Source organism: Dama dama, chromosome X (genome assembly GCF_033118175.1).
Source record: "Dama dama isolate Ldn47 chromosome X, ASM3311817v1, whole genome shotgun sequence".
Lineage (NCBI taxonomy): Eukaryota > Metazoa > Chordata > Mammalia > Artiodactyla > Cervidae > Dama > Dama dama.
In genome coordinates, this window is record NC_083714.1 from 135,442,454 (window position 1) to 135,465,014 (window position 22,561).

Consider the following 22,561-nt stretch of genomic DNA (forward strand, 5'->3'; position numbering starts at 1 on the left):
ATTTCCATGTTTTTAATAATTGAGATTTGTGTTGTTTCTTTGGTTTTATAGTTACCAGTATGAAAGATCCTTAACAGTAAGGACAGTTTCATCGTACATACATTTTTAAATATAAGGAAGATGACTTGTGAAGAATTTCTAAATCGGAAAAAGTTTCCAAAGTTAAATGTTTACAGTGACAGTTTTTTTATTTTTTACTCAGTCTTGATTTTTCCACACCATATTTTGCTTTTCTGTTTTTGTCTATTCATAATTTGATTTTGTCTATTTCTAGCCTCAAATTCAAGGCATCTGTTTTCATAGTGATTTCTGCCCTTATGGTATGGTTTTATATATATAGCATTCAATCTCTGAGGAGAAAGAAATCATAATCTATATACTTAAGGAGATATGAATTATATATATATATACACACACATACACACATGCATAAATATACATATAATATGTGAACTGTATTACTGGGACCATATTTATTTCTTCTGAATATCCTAAATTGGCTAGATTGGTAAGAAGAACACACTGGGTATTAAGTAAATTACCAGGGAAGCCCATTAAGTAAATGATGGATGGAAAAATATGGAGAACAGTCAGCAGTCATACCTCTATCAAATCTTTTTAGATCAAAAGCAAGATCCATATTAATTTATATCTCTAATCCATGTTAGTTCCTCTCAAGTCAGCCACATGTAAACCAAACCAGCAGTCACTTAAAATAGGGGGTTGCTGTTCATTTCTAACTATAGTTCCTTTTCTGAGGTGCTACTTTCCTTTCATAGTTCAAAGAGTACTAACAGTATCTTTCAATAATAAAGCATCTTCATGTGTCAACAGAAATGTACGTTTAATGAGTACATTAATTTGGCAGTAAATAATTAAATAAGGTTAAATCCCCAGTCATGAAGAGTTTTATCAGTATGTTTTTGTCTGTACTTGTTAATGTTTTTTCCTTACAAGTATGCTTCCATATCTTATTTAAAAAAAAACCAAGACTCCCTCTGTCAGAGAGTACCTTGCAACTACTAGTGAAATCTCACATAGGAGTTCACAAGGTTGTCTTTTGGGCCTTCTTTTTTTTTTTTTTAAAACACATGCACTTTGACTTAGGAGAGTGAATTTAATAGCCTTTTTTTGTTAGAGGACAGAAAGCAAGGTGGCATATTAGAAAAAGTGCAATTAGAAGTTAGAAGCCTCTTAGCCAAATGGGTGATATTGGCAAAGTTACCTAACATCACAGAACCTGAGTTTCCTTGTGTGTAAAGTGGGGAACAATACCTACCTCATAAGACATTTGGGAGGATTACATGTGATAACAGATATTGAAGTGCTTAGCATGTAATGGGTAGCCAATAAATGTTGGTATCTAGCTCCTTTCTTTCTTTGGTTCCCCGTGTTCCAGGCCTCCTCTTGACTTTAATTCCTGCCTTTTGATTATTTCCCAAATTTGTTCATTTCTTTTGCATTTTCATGATTGAGTAACTTCATTATCTTGCCCAAACATTGTCTCTCTTACCTGAAGAAAAGCTGAGGAACCAGGTAAATTTTGTGTTAGGTATTCACATAAAAATTTTATTGAAGATGATTAGCATATCCTTCTATATATATTTTATATACTGTTTTCAAAGATGTTTTTACTGTTACCACTATGAACACATGGTTGTAGTGCTATATGTATAATTTTAACCTTATCTCTTAAACAAATCTATTTTCCTTTAAAATAGTTTAATACTGAATAGAGTTTTAGCATGGTGTGTATATGTTATGTGATTGCTCTTTGGAGGAGAGATGAAAATACATGTATAGTGTATATAGTTTACTTTTGCTGTTTAGTGTACTGAATGATTATTCATTCCTCTTTAGTTAAAGTAGTTTAAAAAGTATTTTGTTCTAGACGCTGGGAATATGGCAGTGAACTAAACTGAATCTTTGCCTTTGAAAAGCTTGCTTTCTAAAGTGAAAATTTTTTTCATACATAAAATTTTTTATAATGCATTTTCTTTGCTCATACATACGTTTATACCATGCATCAAAAAGTTCTTATTATAAAATAGAATATTATATTTTGGGAGACTGTTTGAAGCTACAGCTCAAATATTTGTGTCCCAAGATTTATTAATATCAAATGTCAACATTTTTATATCAAATATTGCTTTCATTACATTTGCCACATTCCACAAAGTAATGTTTTATTTGTTACTACATAATTCTTTATATAAAATATACTTGTTTTGGAGGTGAAACATTGGCTTGCAAGTTGAAAGTATTTTTCATTTATTTGGTAAATATTTTTTGAGGACCTCCTATACTCCTAGGTTCTGTGTTAAACTAATCTAGTGCAGGAATTTAACCTCAGGTCCAGAGCCCAATAGTATTTCCTTTTCTTCATGCCATATATTAAAAGGTGGGGACTGGAACTGTGGAGATGAAGAGATTCATCAAGATAATGAGGATTTATTTGGATTTAGTTACTAAGAAGAGGTCATTACTGACCTTAAAGTGGTTGGAGGAAGAAAAGCTTACTATAGGAGGCTAAGGAAACACAGGGAGAAGGCAATGGCACCCCACTTCAGTACTCTTGCCTGGAGAATCCCATGGATGAAGGAGCCTGGTAGGCTGCAGTCCATGGGGTCGCTAAGAGTCGGACATGACTGAGCGACTTCACTTTCACTTTTCACTTTCATGCATTAGAGAAGGAAATGGCAACCCACTCCAGTGTTCTTGCCTGGAGAATCCCAGAGACAGGGGAGCCCGGTGGGCTGCGGTCTGTGGGGTCACACAGAGTTGGACACAACTGAAGTGACTTAGCAAGGAAACACAGACTAATAAGGAAATTGAAATATCAAGAGTAAGCAATTCTTTTTTGTATCATGGTAGTGAGTAGAAGGAAGATTTATGCATGGGCTAGAAAGTACCAGAAACCAGGGAAGGAAACTTCAAAATAAGGGATATATATATAAGGATTGTAAGAGAGGGCAATAGTTTGGGGATCAAGTGATCAAATACTGTGAAGAGAGAAGATAATTGAAACTTTAAAATGCCAGAGAAACCAAAGAAGATAGTTATGGACTTAAGTGAAAGGGGATTTGGCTTAGAATAGTAAAGAGAAAACTTCATTTGATATAAGAGGAAAAGATGAAAATGAATGAAAATAAGAGTATTTTAAGATGGAGAAGGTGAAAGTGGAAGAAAAGCTATGACCAACCTAGACATCACATTAAAAAGCAGAGACATTACTTTTCTGACAAAGGTCCGTCTAGTCAAAGATGTGGTTTTTCCAGTAGTCGTGTGTGGATGTGAGAGCTGGATCATAAAGAAAGCTGAGCACTGAAGAATTGATGCTTTTGAACTGTGGTGTTGGAGAAGACTCTTGAGAGTCCCTTGGACTGCAAGGAGATCCAACCGGTCCATCCTAAAGGAAATCAGTCCTGAATATTCATTGGAAGGACTGATGCTGAAGCTGAAACTCCAATACTTTGGCCACCTGATGGAAAGAACTGACTCATTTGAAAAGTCCCTGATGCTGGGAAAGATTGAAGGCGGGAGGAGAAGGGGATGACAGAGGATGAGATGGTTGGATAACATCACTAACTCGATGGCCATGAGTTTGAGCAAGCTCTGGGAGTTGGTGATAGACAGGGAAGCCTGGCATGCTGCAGTCCATGGGGTCGCAAAGAGTCAGACATGACTGAGTGACTGAACTGAACTGAAGATGGAGAAATGAGATGGTTATGATCACTCCCACAATCTTCTCTTAAAGTAGAAGGTAGGGTCATTTGCTGAAAGGAATAAGGTGAGAGGGAGAGAGGAACTTAAAAGGGGGAGAATGTTCTGTCATGGAAACATACTTGGAAATCAGTGAGTTCAAGCAGTGACACCTTAGTTGAGATTAGCATAGATGTTACAGTGATCAGCAATATCCTAATGTTCTGTAGCAGGAGTTGGCAGACTATAATCTGAGCGTCACATGTAGCCTGTGAGTTGTGAATACTTTTTATATTCATAAAGGATTAAAAAAAACTGAAGAGACAAAGAAGATTGTGTGACAGAGACCACATGTGACATTTAAAATCTAAAATATTTACTGTCTGGTCCCTTACAGAAAGATTGCTGACCTTTGTTCTATAGCGCATGAACAGAGAAAACAAATGAGAGCATGACTCAGAGGTTGGAGCTGACATGTTGGATATGATCAAAGATCAGGGGGTGATAACATAAGGGATACTAGTTATGGGGATTTGGTGGAGGTGAACAGTTGGGTGCAGGTTAATAGGGAGTAAAGTAAAGCCAGAAGAAAGCTAATAGATTGGATGAAAATGAAGAGGGTTTGTGACTAAGTCTTAGAATGAAAAGCATGATCAGTTGGTCTGAAGCAAAACTGACAGATAAGGAAGCTGGATGTAGACAAGGGGAGCACAGTTGATTATCTTAGAGGTAGAAGAGCTTCACAAATAGTCTAATGATGAGGTCAGGGTGATGAAACATCAGAAGTATGATCTTCAATTCCTGAAGATGATATCAGGGAGACTGTAAGAAGAACTAATGTGAATTATGTTGCTAGAGTTATTTGAAAAAAGTGGAAGTGAGCATGAAGTATGAATTTGATGATGGTAAAGTGTTAAAAAGAGGCTGGTGTAAGTAGGTGAATTACTATAAATAAGGGGAAGAGAAAAGAGAAGGCGGCAGTTAAGTTGTCCTCCATTTGCCCTGGCAGCTGAGCTGTTCCACCCTCTTGACTTGGTGACTGATAGAGGTAGATAAGAAGGCTGCAGGGAAGATGTGGTATTCTCCATAGAAGGTCAGATTTACACCTACTCTTTGAGGATGGGAGAAGCAAAGTGGTAAATTGGTTTCAGGTTGTAAAATGTTGTTGTTGTTTGATTGCTAAGTTGTCTTAGACTCTTTTGTGACCCCATGAACTGTAGCCTGCCAGGCTCCCCTGTCCATGGGATTTCTCAGGCAAAGATACTTGAGTGGGTTGCCATTTCTTCTCTAGGGGATCTTCCTGACCCAGGGATCAAACCCACATCTCCTGCATTGAAGGTAGATTCTTTACCACTGAGCCACCAGGGAAGCCTTAAGTTGTAAAACGAAGCTCTCAAAATAAAATTGCAGTCCTTGATCACTCAGTCTTGTTTGACTCTTTGCAACCCATGGACTGTAGCTCATCAAGCTCCTCTGTCCATGGAGATTCTCCAGGCAAGAATACTGGAGTGGGTTGCCACGTCCTCCTCCAGGGGATCTTCCCAACCCGGGGATCGAACCGAGGTTTCCCAAATTGCAGACAGATTCTTTACCATCTGAGTCACCAGGGAAGCCCAAGAACACTGGAGTGGGTAGCCTGTCCCTTCTCCAGGGGATCTTCCTGACCCAGGAATCGAACTGGGGTCTCCTGCATTGCAGGCAGATTCTTTACCAGCTAAGCTACCAGGGACCAAATAAAAGTAGTTGAGTTTTTTTTCACAGATGTATACATGGTCAGGGGGCTTCCCTGGTAGCTCAGCTCTTCCTGTAAAGACTTTTTGACATCAGTACTATTTACTATGTAAAATTTGTTTTTTTTTATACTAATGAAGTTAAGGGATTAATACTAAAAATATCTTTTTTTACTTAACTGTGAATATATGTAAGAGTAACCTGGCAAGTAACCTTCATTTGAAATATTAAAACTGTCTTGATTGGGCTGCAAGTAACAAATTCAAATCATTTGGATATGATGGTCCTTTTGTGACCATGTTAATGTAGAGTCTATATTGTAGCTTATAAAACTTTACTATTAAATATACATATAGGGATATAATGTATTTTAGCCATTAAAAATCAAGTAGGGGGATTCCTTTGACCTTTAGAAGATGAAACAGGAGCCATTGTAGCTGCTTTATGTTTTTCTGTATTGATGGGCAGAATTATTCCTATATATGACATCATTGGATAGTATTTTCTGAAGGAAAAACTTTTATCTGTCAAGGACTAGAAATATGAGAAACAGAAAAAAGGTAAATTGATAGAGTTTTTCAGTGTGCCAGGTAAGTTTAAGTTACTGGTTCTTATAAGAGCATCTTTATTTCTTCTAGAGAATCAGACTATTTCCTGATAATCTAAAATCTTAAATATCTGTAACTTGATTTTAAATGGTACCTTTATTTCAGGTGGTTTTCAATGAGTAACCTTTGGAATATTTTTAAAGATTGAGTTAAATGTCTTTTGAATCAAGAAGAAAATAATTATGTCATTTACTTTAATCATATTTTTGTGTTGTGTGTTTTTTCCCTCAGTTTTTGTTACAAAGAATACTGCAAAAACACAGCCGCCTCCTTCCAAGGCAGCTCAGCGCTCAATGCAGTCTCCACAGAATGGTGGTATAATATTACCAACACATCAGACTAAGAAATCAGGTCGGCCTAAACCACCTGGATATCCTTCAGTCCCCAAGAAGGGAAGTTCTGTTAAAAATACCACAACAAAGAAAAAAGGCCCACACTCGGGAAGAAAGGTTAGTTGTATCTCCTACTAATTTCTATTATGGATCTCTGTAGTGCCTTATTATTAAACATACAGTTTAGGATTTACTAAGAGTGTTATATGGGCTTCCCAGATGGCTCAGTGGTAAAGAATCCACCTGCCAATAAAGGAGATGTGGGTTTGATCCCTGGGTTGGGAAGATCCCCTTGATAAGGAAATGGCAACCCATTCAAGTATTCTTGCCTGGGAAATCCCATGGTCAGAGGAGCCTGGTGGGCTCAAAAGATTTGGACACAACTTAGCAACTGAACAACAATAAGAGTATTATGACAACCTTGAGGAATCTACCAAGAGTGTATAAGGCAGGGGAAGGGGGAGAGAAAGGGATTGGGATTTTGGGACTAGAAGATATAAACTGTTATATATAGGATCCAAATACAACTTGTCTGTAAGAAATATACTCTTAAGTATAAAGGTATAGAATCTTGGATAAACTTAAAACTGAATAGTGTTTGACCTCTTCAAAGCCACACTGAAAATACAGCATGGGTGTATTTATCTTTGGGGCAGTTTATTTAAAACTCAGTATACTTTAAAAGGGCTTCCCTGGTGGCTCAGCAGTAAAGAATTCGCCTGCAGTGCAGGAGATGCAGGTTCGATCCCTCAGTCGAGAAGATCCTTGAAGAAGGAAATGGGAACCCACTCCAGTATTCTTGCCTGGGAATTCCCATAGACAGAGGAACCTGGCAGGCTACAGTCCATGGGGTTGAAAAAGAGTCAGACACGACTTAGTGAATAAACAACAACACTTTAAAAATAACATAATTTACTGCAATACTGTGGACCCAGATAACGGTCATTAATTTAAACAAAGAAAAATCCAACAACACTGAGTGTTCTGCTTTTTCTCCTTTGTCCCTGCCTTTTAAATATCTCTGTTATTACCTTTTCTAGGCCCAAGGTCCTCTTTTCTGATACTGGAGAGTCTTGTTTGAAGTTAGGTCCTCGAAAACGCCAAGAGCTGATAAACCGCTAGTGATTTTAAACAATACCCAGAAGACATTTGTTCTTACATACAGTGGGCATAATTCTGTATGGACTTTAGCAAGCCACTTTTAATTTTGTCAAAATTATCATGTGTAATATGGAGAAATGCAGGCTAGATACAGTAAAAACCCAGATGAGTGACTGCTTTCTGAAGACAAACTGTCCTCTGCCTCGTTGAGGTTCCCTAAGCTCACTTGATGAATTGCTGGATTAGATTTCCAGAGTGTATAAAACTTACATGCATGCATGCTCAGCTGTGTCTTGACTCTTTGAGACCCTATGAACTGTAGCCTGCCAGGCTCCTCTGTCCATGGCATTCTCCAGGCAAGAATATTGGAGTGGGTTGTCATTTCCTCCTCCAGGGGATCTTCCCGACACAGGAACCCTGCATCTCTTGCATTAGCAGGCAGATTCTTTACCACTGAGCCACCTGGGAAGCTAAAAACAACAATAACAAAAATAAATAAATAAACAAACCACAAGTTTTACGTAGTAATTATTTTGGCTAAGGTATGACTAGGTGGAGCAGGGATAGCTTTGGGAATCCCAGCCTCTTGGTCTCTTCCTCTCCTACTTGACTAGCTTATGGTCCCCTCTTATAACAGTTTTAAAAGTACTACAATTTGTAACAGAGAAATTTCCATCCCAAAGGACTTCTCACCACTGATCATTTGTGGACCAGTGATGCCAATGATTTTCTGACCTCCTTATCTAGGAATTTTATCTTTTTTAACAGGAAAAATGTATTCCTGTCATTTGCTCCACATCTTCAACTTCTCTAAATGCACTGGCCAGAGAACGTGGTAACATTTCATATGATAAGGAAGCTATCCCTGGGTCATCTAAAATAGTGATGTCTACAGGTAAATTAGTATTTTTAAGAGTATAAAATTAGTACTTTTGTTGTATTATATTGAGTGTCTTTGAAGTCCTGAAAATAAGAGGAAGAAAAGATGATGATAATCATTTCTTTGAGCATTTTTCATATTAAAATATTTTGAAATTCTAGTTGTTTACTTTGATGTTAAGGAAAAAGTCTGTTTAAATACATGAGTCATTTGAAAATTCAGCGTCCTTAAGATATTTTATCCCTCTTAGTAAAATTTATAACATTTACATTATTGTCAATTCTATTCTTGTTTTCCCATTATCTCATTTCACAATTTGTCTTTTTGTCTTGTATATATTTTTATAGATACCTCAAACCTTTATTTTTTTTAATATTGAAGCTTCTTTAATAATAGCAAAAGACATAACATTTCTACAGAAAACTTAACTAGAAATGTAGACAACGTATACAAAGAAAACTGTAAGACTCCCTGATAAAGGCACAATGTAAACTTTTCTAACTGATTTTTTTTAAATTTATTTTTTCATTTATTTATATTAGTTGGAGGCTATTTACTTTACAATATTGTAGTGGTTTTTGCCATACATTGATATGAATAAGCCATGGATTTACATGTGTTCCCCATTCTGAACCCCCCTCTCACCTCCCTCCCCATCCCATCTCACTGGGTCATCTTAATGCACCAGCCCTGAGCACTTGTCTCATGCATCAAACCTGGACTGGCGATCTGTTTCACAATTGATAATATACATGTTTCAATGCTATTCTCTCAGATCATCCCCCCCCCCGCCTTCTCCCACAGAGTCCAAAAGTCTCTTCTATACATCTGTGTCTCTTTTTCTGTTTTGCATATAGGGTTATCGTTACCATCTTTCTAAATTCCATATATATGCATTAGTATATGGTATTGGTGTTTTTCTTTCTGGCTTACCTCACTCTGTATAATGGACTCCAGTTTCATCTACCTCATTAGAACTGATTCAAATGAATTCTTTTTAATGGCTGAGTAATATTCCATTGTGTATATGTTCCACAGCTTTCTTATCCATTCATCTGCTGATGGGCATCTAGGTTGCTTCCATGTCCTGGCTATTATAAACAGTGCTGCGATGAACATTGGGGTGCACGTGTCTCTTTCAGTTCTGGTTTCCTCAGTGTATATGCACAGGAGTGGGATTGCTGGGTCATATGGCAGTTCTATTTCCAGTTTTTTAAGGAATCTCCACACTGTTCTTCATAGTGGCTATACTAGTTTGCATTCCCACCAACAGTGTAAGAGGGTTCCCTTTTCTCCACACCCTCTCCAGCATTTATTGCTTGTAGACTTTTGGATAGCAGCCATCCTGACTGGCGTGTAATGGTACCTCATTGTGGTTTTGATTTGCATCCTCTGATAATGAGTGATGTTGAGCATCTTTGCATGTGTTTGTTAGCCACCTGTATGTCTTCTGTGGAGAAATGTCTGTTTAATTCTTTGGCCCATTTTTTGATTGGGTCGTTTATTTTTCTGGAATTGAGCTGCAGGAGTTGCTTGTATGTTTTTGAGATTAATTCTTTGTCTGTTGGTTCGTTTGCTATTATTTTCTCCTATTCTGAGACTGTCTTTTCACCTTGCTCATAGCTTCCTTTGTTGTGCAAAAGATTTTAAGTTTAATTAGGACTGATTTGTTTAGTTTTGCTTTTATTTCCAATATTCTGGGAGGTGGGTCAGAGAGGATCTTGCTCTGATTTGTCGGAGAGTGTTTTGCCTATGTTCTCCTCTAGGAGTTTTATAGTTTCTGGTCTTATATTTAGATCTTTAATCCATTTTGAGTTTATTTTTGTGTATGGTGTTAGAAAGTGTTCTAGATTCATTCTTTTACAAGTGGTTGACCAGTTTTCCCAGCACCACTTGTTAAAGAGGTTGTCTTTTCTCCATTGTATATCCTTGCCTCCTTTGTCAAAGATAAGGTGTCCATAGGTACATGGATTTATCTCTGGACTTTCTATTTTGTTCCATTGGTCTATATTTCTGTCTTTGTGCCAGTACCATACTGTCTTGATGACTGTGACTTTGTAGTAGAGCCTGAAGTCAGGCAGATTGATTCCTCCAGTTCCATTCTTCTTTCTCAAGATTGCTTTAGCTATTTGAGGTTTTTTGTATTTCCATACAAATTGTGAAATTATTTGTTCTAGTTCTGTGAAAAATACTGTCGGTGGCTTGTTAGGGATTGCATTTTAATCTATAGATTTCTTTGGGTAGTATAGCCATTTTCACAATATTGAGTCTTCCAATCCATGAACACGGTATATTTCTCCATCTATTTGTGTCCTCTTTGATTTCTTTCATCAGTGTTTTATAGTTTTCTATATATAGGTCTTTTGTTTCTTAGGTAGATTTATTCCTAAGTATTTTATCCTTTTTGTTGCAATGGTGAATGGCATTGTTTCCTTAATTTCTCTGTTTTCTCATTGTTAGCATATAGGAATGCAAGGGATTTCTGTGTGTTAATTTTATATCCTGCAACTTTACTATATTCATTGATTAGCTGTAGTAATTTTCTGGTAGAGTCTTTAGGGTTTTCTATGTAGAGGATCATGTCATCTGCAAACAGTGAGAGTTTTACTTCTTCTTTTCCTATCTGGATTCCTTTTATTTCTTTTTCTGCTCTGATTGCTGTGGCCAAAACTTCTAAAACTATGTTGAATAGTAGTGGTGAGAGTGGGCACCCTTGCCTTGTTTCTGACTTTAGGGGAAATGCTTTCAATTTTTCACCATTGAGGGTAATGCTTGCTGTGGGTTTGTCATATATAGCTTTTATTATGTTGAGGTATGTTCCTTCTATGCCTGCTTTCTGGAGAGATTTTATCATAAATGGATGCTGAATTTTGTCAAAGGCTTTTTCTGCATCTATTGAGATAATCATATGGTTTTTATCTTTCAATTTGTTAATGTGGTGTATTACATTGATTGATTTGCAGATATTAAAGAATCCTTGCCTTCCTGGGATAAAGCCCACTTAGTCATGATGTATGATTTTTTTTAATATGTTGTTGGATTCTGTTTGCTAGAATTTTGTTAAGGATTTTTGCATCTATGTTCATCAGTGATATTGGCCTGTAGTTTTCTTTTTTTGTGGCATCTTTGTCTGGTTTTGGTATTAGGGTGATGGTGGCCTCATAGAATGAGTTTGGAAGTTTACCTTCTTCTGCAATTTTCTGGAAGAGTTTGAGTAAGATAGGTGTTAGCTCATCTCTAAATCTTTGGTAGAATTCAGCTGTGAAGCCATCTGGTCCTGGGCTTTTTTTTGCTGGAAGATTTCTGATTACAGTTTCGATTTCTGTGCTTGTGATGAGTCTGTTAAGATCTTCTATTTCTTCCTGGTTCAGTTTTCAAAAGTTATACTTTTCTGAGAATTTGTCCATTTCATCCAAGTTGTCCATTTTATTGGCATATAGCTGCTGGTAGTAGTCTCTTTTGATCCTTTGTATTTCTATGTTGTCTGTTGTGATCTCTCCATTTTCATTTCTAATTTTTTTGATTTGATTCTTTTCCCTTTGTTTCTTGATGAGTCTGGCTAATGGTTTGTCAGTTTTATTTACCTTTTCAAAAACCAGCTTTTAGCTTTGTTGATTTTTGCTATGGTCTCTTTTGTTTCTTTTGCATTTATTTCTGCCCTGATTTTTAAGATTTCTTTCCTTCTGCTAACCCTGGGGTTCTTCATTTCTTCCTTCTCTAATTGCTTTAGGTGTAGAGTTAGGTTATTTGGTTTTTTTCTTGTTTCTTGATGTAAACCTGTAATGCTATGAACCTTCCCCTTAGCACTGCTTTTACAGTGTCCCATAGGTTTTGGGTTGTGTTTTCATTTTCATTCATTTCTATGCATATTTTGATTTCTTTTTTGATTTCTTCTATGATTTGTTGGTTATTCAGAAGCGTGTTATTTAGCCTCCATATGTTGGAATTTTTAATAGTTTTTTTTCCTGTAATTGAGATCTAATCTTACAGCATTGTGGTCCAAAAAGTTGACTGGAATGATTTCAGTTTTTTTGAATTTACAAAGGCTAGATTTATGGCCCAGGCTGTGATCTATTCTGGAGAAGGTTCCGTGTGCACTTAAGAAAAAGGTGAAATTGATTTTTTTGGGGTGAAATGTCCTATAGATATCAATTAGGTCTAGCTGGTCCATTGTGTCATTTAAAGTTTGTGTTTCCTTTAAAATTTTCTGTTTAGTTGATCTATCCATAGTTGTGAGTGGGGTATTAAAGTCTCCCACTATTATTTTTCAAACCTTTTTAAAATTGCCTTTTAAAATTTTCACTGATCCTTGCCTGTCAATGGACATGATGACTTTAAACTGCTGTTTGCTGCATAAAGAGTGTGAAATGACAGGCACCTAAACCAATAACCCTTTGTTTTGTCATCTTCTGCAGATTTCCTCATTCCTGTCCTTTTTTTTTTATAGCAAGTTTTATTGCTTCCTCTCCTAGATTATTAATTATCTCTCTCTTACATTCTTCTCTTCCCTGGACTTTTTTCCCCTCGATTTTTCTTTTCTTACTAAAAAGAAATTATATTTTAATTTCTTGAAATAGGTATCACTTTAAAAATAATTATTGTTACATTTCCCATTATGTCAATTCATTATTTCTGATTTTTAGTCCATTAGCTGGTGAGACTGACTAAATGAGTATAAATACTGAAATCCTTGTTTAGCTCATTTGTGCTCAGTAGAACTTTGTCCAGGCCATCAGTACTTCAGGTTGTTTTCAGTAGGTGATATTTCTATGACAGGGTTGATCCTTCCTCTGGCTATTGCCATAAAGTTGAGAATTATCATATATTTCAACATGGTGAAAGTGAGATTAATGGGTTTTTATTGTGCTAAGTACAAACTTTGTATAGATGAAAATTTTGCAATAAAGCAGTGGAGAAAAATAACATGCCTTTTGATTTAGGGGGACAATATGTTTTATTTTTGGTAATAATCATATTACATTGTATGTTGATTAGACTTTGATTCTCAGTGAAGAAAAATTATGGAAACTTGACTGATTGTGATTATAGGGTATTTACTTCTAGATTCTAAATGCTTTTATTATACTAAGGAAAGCATTTATTCTTAAAATTTTCTTTTGTTAACCTCAGCATGTATAGAGAGAACATTTTTATTGTCTTAAAATTAGTGAAAAATTTTCTCCAGGTCATTAGAACTTACTGTGACACATATCTTAAATTATGTGGTTACTTTAGAAAATACTATGTAATAGATAAATGCAGTATTGTTGATTTAAAATAATTTCAGTCTGAAAGGAATATGATAACATGACCAGTTTTGAAGGAAAATTCTTGCACTGTGACTGCAGTAAAAAAGTGAAAATATTCTTGTCTTTAAGTCATTTTTATATAATACGGGAATGTGCAAAGTTGTTTTGTGATGCTACTAAAACTTCTATTGTTTCTATAATTAGTTTGGGAAGAAATCTAGAAATTTGAAGAAGCTTTTGGATTATTTCTTTCTAGGTTTAATATATTTACACAATGTAAAACTATGTTTACATATTTTTAGGTAACAGAAATGATCATTGATATTAACTATATTTAGGTTCTCTTTGAGTGAAGTGTGGCTAATGGGATATATAGTGATTATGTAGTGTTTATGTTCCTTCTAACCAATCTCATTGTTTGTTATATCTATATACACATTTTTCATCAAGTCTGTGTGTATATAAACAAACATGGAAACTGTGGCCCTCACCTGGATCAGAAGAAAATCCAGCAGCTGCCAGACCACTTTGGCCCAGGCCCTGTCAATGTGGTGCTCCGGCGGACAGTGCAGGCCTGTGTGGATTGTGCCATTCAAAGTAAGACTGTTTTTGGATTCCTTAAGCCAGATCATCGTGGAGGAGAAGTGATAACCGGTATGCCCATCTAATCCTTTATCAGCTTTTGTTCTCTAATTGGATTTTAGGTTTCAAGAAGGCAAAGATTTTATAAAATACATACATTATTTTCTAAATTTTTATTCTATTAATGATAATATTTGAATATTTATTTTGTTAATATATAGAATATTTATAATAATTATATGCTTATAGACTTTTAACCCTGTTTTGAAAAGTTTAACTTTCAAAATAGACTAATAATGTCAGAGTAATACTGTAAATTGAGGTAAGAGGTACAGATTTTTCCTTTTACCTTCTTTATTAAGCTCACTATAGATAAAGTGAGCTTTATATTAATATATTTTAACTTTTTTAGAAAACAGACTGATCTATAAGAATCTCAAATAAAAATGTGATTAAGAAGTGATTAAGGGATAAGATACATATGGCTTTCATGATTGTGTGATCAAATACTTCATTTGTACCCATGGAATGTTTAGAAGAATAGAAAGTATTGTAGATCAGTGGGTTTGTATTGTTGTTTACTTTATGAATATTTTTAAATGAGAATGCTTTTCTTAGTTCAGACTATTGTGTTTGAATGAGAGGAACTTAATTTATATGATTTAAGATTATTCCTTTATCAATTACAAAAATCACAAATTAGACTTATATTTCCTAAATTGATGGCTTTTGCTTTTGTTGATGTTATGGTTCTCATCTTTCAATGATGTGACTCTGACATCTTTTTTCCCCTTGTAATAGCTGCTTTTGATGGGGAAGTTCATTCTATCCAGCTGCCTCCAGTTAACAGTGCATCATTTGTTCTTCGCTTTCTCGAGAACTTGTGCCACAGCCTGCAGTGTGATAACCTTTTGAGTAGCCAGCCTTTTAGCTCTTATAGAGGTAATACTCATAGTCCTGAAGAAAGTGATCAAAATAAACCAGGTAAGAGAAAATGTAAAATTTTATACTGTGCTTCTTACATTAGATTCTTCACTAACTTGAGAGTCTTGTATAATTCAATTTTTCCTTTTGTCCTCCTTAAGGTAAATCTTTTAGCCACAGTGAACTAACTAGGCATGTGTAATATATAGTTTTTTGTTCATTCAAAATGGAAATTAATTTCTTATTGTATTCATAATGAACTTGAGAATCAAAACCTCAAAGCTATTGGGTTGGCCAGAAACTTTGAGTTTTTCTGTAGCATCTTATGGAAAAACTGGAATGAACTTTTTGGCCAGCCCAATATCTTTGTGGTTTGGTTTGCATTTCCCTAGTGGCTAGTGTTGAACATCTTTATGCTTATTGGCTATTTGTACATCATCTTTGGAGAAATGTGTATTTAAATCCTTTGCCCATTTAATTGGATTATTTGTCTTTTCATTATACAGACATATTTTTATATTTATTACATATGTATATATTATATATTTGTTATATATAAATATATAAGGAATTCTTTATATTCTGATTAAAAGTTCCATTCAGATATGTGCTTTGCTTATATTTTCTCCCATTCTGTGAGTTGTCTTTTCACTTTCTTAATGGTGTCCTTTGAAGTAAAAAAGTTTTAATTGTGATGAAGTCCAATTTATCTATTTTTTCTTTAGTTTCTTGTACTTCTGTTGTCATATCTAAGAAAACGTTGTTTAATACAAGTTCATAAAGGTTTACTCCATGCTTTGCCCTATGTTGTGAGATGTAGGGGCCCAATTTCATTCCTTGATGTGTGAAATCTAGTTGTTCATGCACTGTTTGTAACAAAGACCACTTTTTCCCTCTTGTCTTGACACCCTAGTCAAAAATGAGTTTCCTATAAATAAAGGGTTTATTTCTGGATTTTCTGTTTTATTGATCTCTAGGTCTATCCTCATGGAAGTACTATACTATGTTGATTACTGTAGCTTCTTGTAGTGAGTTTTGAAATTGGGAAGGATGAGTTTTCCAACTTTGTTCTCTTTTTTAAAAGTTGTTTTAGCTGTTCTGAGTCCCTTGCATTTCTATATGAATTTTAGAATAAGCTTGACAGTTTCTGCAAAGAAGCTAGCTGGGATTGTAATAGGGACTGTGTTGAATCTATGGTTCAGTTTGGGGATAATTGCCATATTAATATTGAGTCTTCCAGTTCATGAACATAGAATGTCTTTCCATTTATTTAGGTCTTTTTAAATTTACGTCAACAGTCTGATATAGTTTCAGAGAGTACATCTGGCAGTTCTTTTGATAAATTCATCCCTAAGTATTTCATTCTTTTTTATGCTATTGTAAATAGAATCACTTTCTTAACTTACATTTTGGCTTGTTTGTTGCAAGTGTATAGAAATACAATTGATTTTTGTATATTAATCTTATAATCTATAACCTTGAATTTGTTTATTAGTTCTCATTGGGGTTTCTGTATGTGTATGAATTCCTTAGGATTTTCTTAAAGTCTATTTTGTCTGATATTAGTATAGACATTTCAGTACTGTTTTGTGTGGTATATTTTTTTCCATCCTTGTATTTTCAACCTTTTTGTGTATTTGAATTTAAAGTTTGTCTCTTGTAGTAAGTTTGTAACTGGAACTTAAAAAAATCCATTACACCAATCTAATGTCTACTGGAGTGTTTATTTCATGTACATTTAATATACTTACTGATAAAATAGGATTTGCATCTACCTTTTGATATTTGTTTTCTATATGTGTCTTTTTTGAGGGGGGAGTTGTTTTCCTCCATTATTGCCTTCTTTTGTTTTAAATAGATGTTTTCTTGTGTGCCATTTTAATTTCCTTGTTCTATTTACTATTTTTAATTAATTAATTTATTTTAACTGGAGGCTAATTACCTTACAACACTGCAGTGATTTTTGCCATATGTTGACATGAATCAACCATGGGTGTATATGTGTCCCACATACTGAATACCCCTCCCACCTCCCTCCCTATCCCATCCCTCAGAGTTGTCCCAGTTCATCGGCTTTGAGTGCCCTGTTTCATGCATCAAACCTGGACTGGTGATTTATTTCACATATGGTAATATGCATGTTTCAATGTTATTCTCTCAAATCATCCCACCCTTACCTTCTCCCACAGAGTCCAAAAGTCTGTTCTTTATATCTGTGTCTCTTCTGCTGTTTCAGATATAGAGTCATCATTACCATCTTTCTAAATTCCACATATATGTGTTAATATACTGTATTGCTGTTTGTCTTTCTGACTTACTTCACTCTGTATAATAGGCTTCAGTTTCGTCCACCTCATTAGAACTGATTCAAATGTGTTCTTTTTAATAGCTGAGTAATATTCCATTGTGTATATGTACCACAGTTTTCTTATCCATTTGTCTGCCGATGGACATCTAGGTTGCTTCCATGTCCAGCTATTGTAAACAGTGCTGCGATGAACATTGGGATACAAGTGTCTCTATCAGTTCTTGTTTCCTCGGTGTGTATGGCCAGCAGTGGGATTGCTGGGTCGTATGGCAGTTCTATTTCCAGTTTTTTAAGGAATGTCCACACTGATCTCCATAGTGGCTGTACTAGTTTTCATTCCCACCAACAGTGTAAGAGGATTCCCTTATCTCTGCACCTTCTCCAGCATTTATTGTTTGTAGACTTTTTGGTAGCAGCCATTCTGACCGGTGTGAGATGGTACCTCATTGTGGTTTTGATTTGCATTTCTCTGATAATGAGTGATGTTGAGCATCATTTCATGTGTTTGTTAGCCATCTGTATGTCTTCTTTGGAGAAATGTCTGTTTAGTTCTTTGGTCCATTTTTTGATTGGGTCATTTATTTTTCTGGAATTGAGCTGCATGAGCTGCTTGTATATTTTTGAGATTAATTCTTTGTCAGTTGCTGCATTTTCTATTATTTTCTCTCTTTCTGAAGGTTGTCTTTTCACCTTGCTTATTGTTTCCTTCGTTGTGCAAAAGCTTTTAAGTTTCATTAGGTCCCATTTGTTTATTTTTGCTTTTATTTCCATTACTCTGGGAGGTGGGTCAGAGAGGATCCTGCTGTGATATATCCAGAGTGTTTTGCCTATGTTCTCCTCTAGGAGTTTTATAGTTTCTGGTCTTACATTTAGATCTTTAATCCATTTTGAGTTTATTTTTGTGTATGGTGTTAGAAAGTGTTCTAGTTTCATTCTTTTACAAGTGGTTGACCAGTTTTCCCAGCACCACTTGTTAAAGAGATTGTCTTTTTTCCATAGTATATTCTTGCCTCCTTTGTCAAAGATAAGGTGTCCATAGTTGCATGGATTTTTCTCTGGGCTTTCTATTTTGTTCCATTGGTCTATATTTTTGTCTTTGTGCCAGTATCATACTGTCTTGATGATTGTAGCTTTGTAGAATAATCTGAAGTCAGGCAGGTTGATTCCTCCAGTTCCATTCTTCTTTCTCAAGGTTGCTTTGGCTATTTGAGGTTTTTGTATTTCCATACAAATTGTGAAATTATTTGTTCTAATTCTGCGGAAAATACCATTGGTAGCTTGATAGGGATTGCACTGAATCTGTAGATTGCTTTGTGTCATATACACATTTTCACTATACTGATTCTTCTGAGCCATGAACATGGTATCTCCATCTATTTGTGTCCTCTTTGATTTATTTCACCAGTGTTTTATAGTTTTCTATATATAGGTCTTTTGTTTCTTTATATAGATTTATTCCTAAGTATTTTATTCTTTTCGTTGCAATGTTGAGTGGAATTGTTTCCTTAATTTCTCTATTTTCTCATTGTAGTGTACAGGAATGCAAGGGATTTCTGTGTGTTAATTTTATATCCTGCAACTTTACTATATTCATTGATTAGCTCTAGTAATTTTCTGGTGGAATCTTTAGGGTTTTCTATGTAGAGGATCATGTCATCTGCAAACAGAGTTTTACTTCTTCTTTTCCAATCCTTTTATTTCTTTTTCTGCTCTGATTGCTATGGCTAAAACTTCCAAAACTATGTTGAATATACTGGTGAGAATGGGCATCCTTGTCTTGTTCCTGACTTTAGGGGAAATGCTTTCAATTTTTCACCATTGAGGATAATGTTTGCTGTGGGTTTATCATATATGGCTCTTATTATGTTGAGGTTTGTTCCTTCTGTGCCTGCTTTCTGGGGTGTTTTTATCATAAATGGATGTTGAATTTGTCAAAGGCGTTCTCTGCATCTATTGAGATAAGTATGTGGTTTTTATCTTTCAATTTGTTAATGTGGTGTATCACATTGATTGATTTGCAAATATTGAAGAATCCTTGCATCTCTGGGATAAAGCCCACTTGGTCATGATGTATGATCTTTTAAATATGTTGTTGGATTCTGTTTGCTGGAATTTTGTTGAGGATTTTTGCATCTATGTTCATCAGTGATATTGGCCTGAAGTTTTCTTAGTGTGTGTGTGGCATCTCTGTCTGGTTTTGGTATTAGGGTGATGGTGGCCTCATAGAATGAGTTTGAGAGTTTACCTTCCTCTGCAATTTTCTGGAAGAGTTTGAGTAGAATAGCTGTTAGCTCTTCTCTAAATTTTTGGTAAAATTCACCTGTGAAACCATCTGGTCCTGGGCTTTTGTTTGTTGGAAGATTGTTGATTATAGTTTCGATTTCCTTGCTTGTGATGGGTCTGTTAAGATTTTCTGTTTCTTCCTGGTTCAGTCTGGGAAGGTTATGCTTTTGAAGAAATTGTCCATTTCTTCCAAGTTGTCTGTTTTATTGTCGTATAGTTGCTGATAGTAGTCTCTTATGATCCTTTGTATTTCTGTGTTGTCTGTTGTGATTTTCCAATTCCATTTCTAATTTTGTTGATTTGATTTTTCTCCCTTTTTTCCTTGATGCGTCTGGCTAAAAGTTTGTCTATTTATCTTCTCAAAGAACTAGCTTTTAGTTTTGTTGAGTTTTGCTAGTCTCCTTTGTTTCTCTTTCATTTATTTCTGCCCTAATTTGTATGATTTTTTTCCTTTTACTAACCCTGAGGTTCTTCATTTCTTCTTTTTCTAGTTGCTTTAGATGTAAAGTTAGGTTATATATTTGATTTTTCTCTTGTTTCTTGAGGTAAGCATGTATTGCTATGAACCCTAACCTTAGCACTGCTTTTACTGAATCCCATAGGCTTTGGGTTGTCGTGGTTACATTTTCATTTGTTTCTATGCATATTTTGATTTCTTTTTTGATTTCATCTGTGATTTGTTGGTTATTCAAGGCATGTTGTTTAGCCTCCATATGTTTGTAATTTTATTAGTTTTTCTCCTGTAGTTGACATCTAATCTTACCTCATTGTGATCAGAAAAGATGCTTGAAATAATTTCAATTTTTTTGAATTTATCAAGGCTAGACTTATGGCCCAGGATGTGATCTATCCTGGAGAACGTTCTGTGTGCACTTGAGAAAAAGGTGAAATTCATTGTTTTGGGGTGAAATGTCCTGTAGGTATCAATTAGGTCTAACTGGTCCATTGTATCATTTAAAGATTGTGTTTCCTTGCTAATTTTCTGTTTGGTTGACCTATTCATAGGTGTGAGTGGGGTATTAAAGTCTCCCAATATAATTGCGTTACTGTTAATTTCCCCTTTCATATGTGTTAGCCTTAGCCTTACATATTGCGGTGCTCCTATGTTGGGTGCATATATGTTTATAATTATTATATCTTCTTGGATTGATCCTTTGATCATTATGTAGTGTCCTTTGTCTCTTTTCACGGCCTTTATTTCAAAGTCTATTTTATCTGATATGAGTATTACTACTCCTGCTTTCTTTTGGTCTCCATTTGCATGAAATATCTTTTTCCAGCCCTTCAGTTTCAGTCTGTGTGTGTCCGTTGTTTTGAGGTGGGTGTCTTGTAGACAGCATATATAGGGGTCTTGTTTTTGTATCCATTCAACCAGTCTTTGTCTTTTGGTTGGGGCATTCAACCCATTGACATTTAAGGTAATTATTGATAAGTATGATCCCATTGCCATTTACTTTGTTGTTTTGAGTTCGAGATTATAAACTTTTTCTGTGTTTCCTGTCTAGAGAAGATCCTTTAGCATTTGTTGAAGAGCTGGTTTGCTGGTGCTGAATTCTCTCAGCTTTTGCTTGTCTGTAAAGCTTTTGATTTCTCCTTCATATGTGAATGAGATCCTTGCTGGGTATAGTAATCTGCATTGTAGGTTTTTCTCTTTCATCACTTTAAGTATGTCCTGCCATTCCCTTCTGACCTGAAGAGTTTCTATTGAAAGATCAGCTGTAATTCTTATGGGAATCCCCTTGTGTGTTATTTGTTGCTTTTCCCTTGCTGCTTTTGATATTTGGTCTTTGTGTTTGATCTTCATTAATTTGATTAATATGTGTCTTGGGGGTGTTTTGCCTTGGGTTTATCCTGTTTGCAACTCTCTGGGTTTCTTGGACTTGGGTGGTTATTTGCTTCCCCATTTTAGGGAAATTTTCAACTATTACCTCCTCAAATATTTTCTCATGCCCTTTCTTTTTGTCTTCTTCTTCTGGGACTCCTATGATTCAAATGTTGGGGCGTTTAACATTGTCCCAGAGGCCTCTGAGGTTGTCCTCATTTTTTAAAATTCTTTTTTCTTTTTTCCTCTCTGCTTTATTTATTTCCACCATTCTATCTTCCATCTCACTTATCCTATCTTCTGCCTCTGTTATTCTACTGTTGGTTCCCTCCAGAGTGCTTTTGATCTTAGTTATTGCATTATTCATTGTTGATTGACTTTTTTATTTCTTCTAGGTCCTTGTTAAACATTTCTTGCATCTTCTCAATCCTTGTCTCCAGGCTATTTATCTGTAACTCCATTTTGTTTTCAAGATGTTGGATCATCTTTACTAACATTATTCTGAATTCTTTTTCTCGTGAACTCCCTATCTCCTTTTCTTTTGCTTGGTTTGGTGGGCATTTATCATGCTTCTTTACCTGCTGAATATTTCTTTGCCTTTTCATTTTGTTTAAATTGCTGTGTTTGGAGTGGCCTTTCTGTAGGCTGGAAGTTTGTGGTTCCTCTTTATTGTGGAGCTTGCTCCCTCTGAGTGGGGCCGGACTAGTGGCTTTTCAAGGTTTCTTGGTCAGGGGAGCTTGCATCTGTATTCTGGTGGATGAAACTGGATCTCTTCTCTCTGCAGTGCAATGAAGTGTCCATTAGGGAGTTTTGGGGTGTCTATGGGTTTGGCATGGCTTTGGGCAGCCTGTATTTTAATGCTCAGGGCTGTGTTCCTGCATTGTTAGAGAATTAGTGTGGTATGTCTTGCTCTGGAACTTGTTGGCTGTTGGGTGGAGCTTGGTTTCAGTGTAAATATGGAGGCTTTTAGATGAGCTCTTGTTTATTAATGAATGTTCCCTGGCATCAGTTTTCTGGTGTTCTCAAGTTTTGGATTTAA

The 22,561-nt window shown here is 35.5% G+C and overlaps 1 protein-coding gene across 3 annotated transcripts in view; it reads left to right on the plus strand.

Moving 5' to 3' along the window:
• SCML2 (Scm polycomb group protein like 2) overlaps positions 1-22,561 on the plus strand; it is a 108,033-nt gene that overhangs the window by 73,467 nt on the left and 12,005 nt on the right. For all 3 annotated transcript variants that reach the window (XM_061135904.1, XM_061135902.1, XM_061135903.1), the window contains exons 8-11: positions 6,273-6,490; positions 8,243-8,369; positions 14,054-14,257; positions 14,987-15,169. In XM_061135904.1, coding sequence (XP_060991887.1) covers positions 6,273-6,490; positions 8,243-8,369; positions 14,054-14,257; positions 14,987-15,169 — 732 coding nt within the window. The remainder of the gene's footprint in view (positions 1-6,272; positions 6,491-8,242; positions 8,370-14,053; positions 14,258-14,986; positions 15,170-22,561) is intronic.